Source organism: Rhinolophus hipposideros, assembly GCF_964194185.1.
Source record: "Rhinolophus hipposideros genome assembly, chromosome: 16".
Classification (NCBI taxonomy): Eukaryota; Metazoa; Chordata; class Mammalia; order Chiroptera; family Rhinolophidae; genus Rhinolophus; species Rhinolophus hipposideros.
The window spans coordinates 32,053,601-32,056,965 of record NC_138062.1 but is presented as its reverse complement, the minus strand read 5'-3'; the positions used below and the strand labels follow the sequence as shown (position 1 = coordinate 32,056,965).

At 40.7% G+C, this 3,365-nt stretch overlaps 1 protein-coding gene across 1 annotated transcript; it reads left to right on the top strand.

Annotated features, from left to right (window-relative positions):
- Nucleotides 1-960: 960 nt before the first annotated feature.
- Nucleotides 961-3,165, top strand: LOC308509385 (disintegrin and metalloproteinase domain-containing protein 20-like; the record flags this gene model as incomplete). The annotated part of the gene is made up of 1 exon (XM_081077369.1): nt 961-3,165. Exon 1 carries the CDS (start codon nt 967-969, stop codon nt 3,163-3,165), a length of 2,199 nt encoding a protein of 732 aa, XP_080933495.1. The 5' UTR covers nt 961-966.
- Between the last annotated feature and the right edge of the window lie 200 nt (nt 3,166-3,365).

The following is a 3,365-nucleotide window of genomic DNA, read 5'->3' as shown; positions in this document are numbered from 1 at the left end:
TTGATTTCTAAAGGTACTTTATTATATCTCCAGTATACTCCCATCTCCAATTGTTGCTCTCCAAACTACTTTGATTTCCTTCCATTTTATATGGCTAGAGGTTTTTAAAATGTTGTTCTTCTTAGGAGTATAATCAAATATAAACACTTGAGTAAATCCATCACCTAGCCAATATACTCTCCCAATACCACCATTGTCCATTGAATATAGAACTAGGTACAATTACAGGAGACTAATGTTTGTGACAAAATTGATGCTTTGACCCTTCCAGTTTCACATGTTTAAATTATTAGAGAAACACAGAGAGGAGACAATATAAGTAAGAACCTGTTATATTGGAAGCATATGTTACAAACAATGAGAAATAAGTAATATATGTGAATAATTTTTATACTTCTCCTAAGTAATGTGACTAAATCTTAATTTGAAAGTGAAAGGAAGACCTATATATTGATATTTATATCAAGTCCATATGTAAATTAAAATTCCTTCACCAAAACATGATATATGTTCACCTTTCCATTAAGACCCTTTAGTTTTATATACTTACTGTGGCATTTTTCATACATATTCATATATTTAGAGAATGGTATAATCAATCCATATGTGTCCTTCATCTAGGTTCAGTAAATGTCAACCAATGGCCAATCACCATTCATTTGTACACCTACAATCTCACTCTGCCTCACTATTATTTAGGAGCAAATGCACGTATATACTGAGTCGTATCTTGAGCCAAACACTAACCCATTTTAACCCATACCCTTCTCTTCCATCTCAAACTTCGCCTGCTCACAACACCCACCTCTGTCTCTGCTCTTCTTTTTATTGTTTCCTGTAGTGCTGCTGCTGTAACGGTGTTACTCTGCCAGAGGACAAAATAAAGGTCAGCACTGCATACAGCCAGCTTAGATGGAGGAGACATGAGCAAGATGCTTCTTGCCCCACACTCCTTTACTCTCACCAATGGCTGCATATGGTGGCTCCATAATGGCTGTGGGTGTTGCCCTGGTACATGAGAAGATCACTCTTCTGCTGCTCTGGCAGGGGATATTTCTGTTCCTTCCTGGATGGTCCCAGGTAGGGCACTCTCAACGTTATAGTCCCCCAGAGGTGGTGATTCCCATGAGACATGCAAACCGCATGAAGCCTCCAGGCTGGCTCTCTTACAGACTGCATTTTGGGGGCCAGAGACACATTGTCCACATGAAGGTCAACAAGCACTTGCTGTCCAGTCACCTGCCAGTGTTCACCTACACAGACCAGGGCGCTCTCGTTGAGGACCAGCCTTTTGTCCAGAATGACTGCTACTATCACGGGTATGTGGAGGGGGACCCAGAATCCCTGGTTGCCCTCAGTACCTGTTTTGGGGGCTTTCAAGGAATAATACAGACACATGACACTGTTTATGAAATCGAACCCAAAAGGCTTTCTACTACATCTGAACATCTCATACATAAGACGGGCAGGGAGGAGACACAGTTCCCACCCATGAGATGTGGATTAGCAGATGAAGAAATCACTCGACAATTGAAGCTACGAGAGAGCGTTAATTATACTTTGAAGCAGAGTGCCTATGAAGGCACATGGACACACAAGATGTTTCTTGAACTGGCGGTGGTAGTGGATCACAATCGATATCTGCATCTCAAAAGTAACACCTCAAATGTACACAAAGAAGTATGCCTTGTTGTCAATTATGTAAATAACCTTTTCCAATCACTGAATATTTATGTGATTTTAGTGGGAATTGAGATATGGACTGAGGGAAACCCCATTCCAGTAGATAGCATAAAAGTTCTCCTAGGAGGATTTTGCCAGTGGAAGCAAAGTGGCTTTAATAACCGTTTGCCTCATGATGCTGCAAATATATTGGTAAAGAAAAATTATGGTAGTGATCTTGGTTTAGCCTATGTTGCAACAATATGTAACATGCGATATAACTGTGGAGTTATTAGTTTCATGTGGGACAATTTGTGTGACATTGCATTTATTGTGTCACATGAGATCGGTCATATTTTGGGAATGCAGCATGATGGTATAACATGTAAATGTGGGCATAAAACATGCATAATGTTTGCAATACAATCATCCTCTACTAAATTCAGCAACTGCAGTTATACTCAGTTCATGGACACCATTGCAAAACGAAAATGTTTATACACTTCATCAAATACAGAGAACATCTTCACACTTACTGAGTGTGGAAATGGTGTGGTTGAAGAAGGAGAAGAGTGTGACTGTGGTGCTTTACATTTGTGTATAAAAGATCCATGTTGTCAGTCTAACTGCACGCTGACACCTGGGGCTGCTTGTGCTTTTGGGCTTTGTTGCAAAGACTGCCAGATCAGGCCATCAGGCAATGTGTGTAGGAAAGAGGAAAATGCATGTGATCTTCCAGAGTGGTGCAATGGGACATCCCATCACTGTCCAGAAGATGTGTATGTGCAGGATGGGATTCCATGCCTGGGCGGTGGCTACTGCTACGACAAGAGATGCAATAACCGTGAAGAACAGTGTAAGAACATTTTTGGCAAAGAGGCCAAGAGTGCAAATCAGAGTTGCTACACGAAAGTGAACACCCGAGGTGACCGTTTTGGTCATTGTGGTATTCATGGCTCTACATATGTGCGATGTAACATCTCAGACATCCTGTGTGGGAGGGTTCAGTGTGACAACGTGATAGAAATTCCCCTTCTGCAAGATCATTCTACTGTACATTGGACTCACTTCAATAATGTCACCTGCTGGGGCATTGACTACCATCTGGGGATGACCATACCTGACATTGGTGAAGTGAAAGATGGTACCGAGTGTGGTGCAGAACATATCTGCGTCCAAAGGAAGTGTGTCCCTATGTCACTTCTGGCAAGTGATTGTTCACCTGAGACCTGCAATATGAAAGGAGTCTGTAACAACAGACATCATTGCCACTGCAACTATGAGTGGGACCCTCCCAACTGCCTGCAAGATGGCAACGGAGGTAGTATTGACAGTGGCCCACCCCCTAAGAGAAAAGAGAATGCATTGAGGATATGGACCAGTTATCTGCTACTACTTTGGTTTACTTTTTTTTTTTTATTGTGCTTAACAATGTTGTCTTTTATGACAGGCAAAGGAATAGCTAAGGAAAAGGAGAATGTTCCAACTTCACCCTTAGAATGAAAAACAAAAAATTACCATTAAAAAAAAGTCCCAAATGATCTTTCCCATGTATTAAGTTTTAGTCTGGCAATAGAAATATTACAGCACCTTTCATAGACCATTGACAGAAAACCTCTGAGATGTTTTATCATTAGGTGGCATAACCATTACCCATTTAAAATGCAAAATTTACTAATTCTGAATATATTCAACTTTCCATT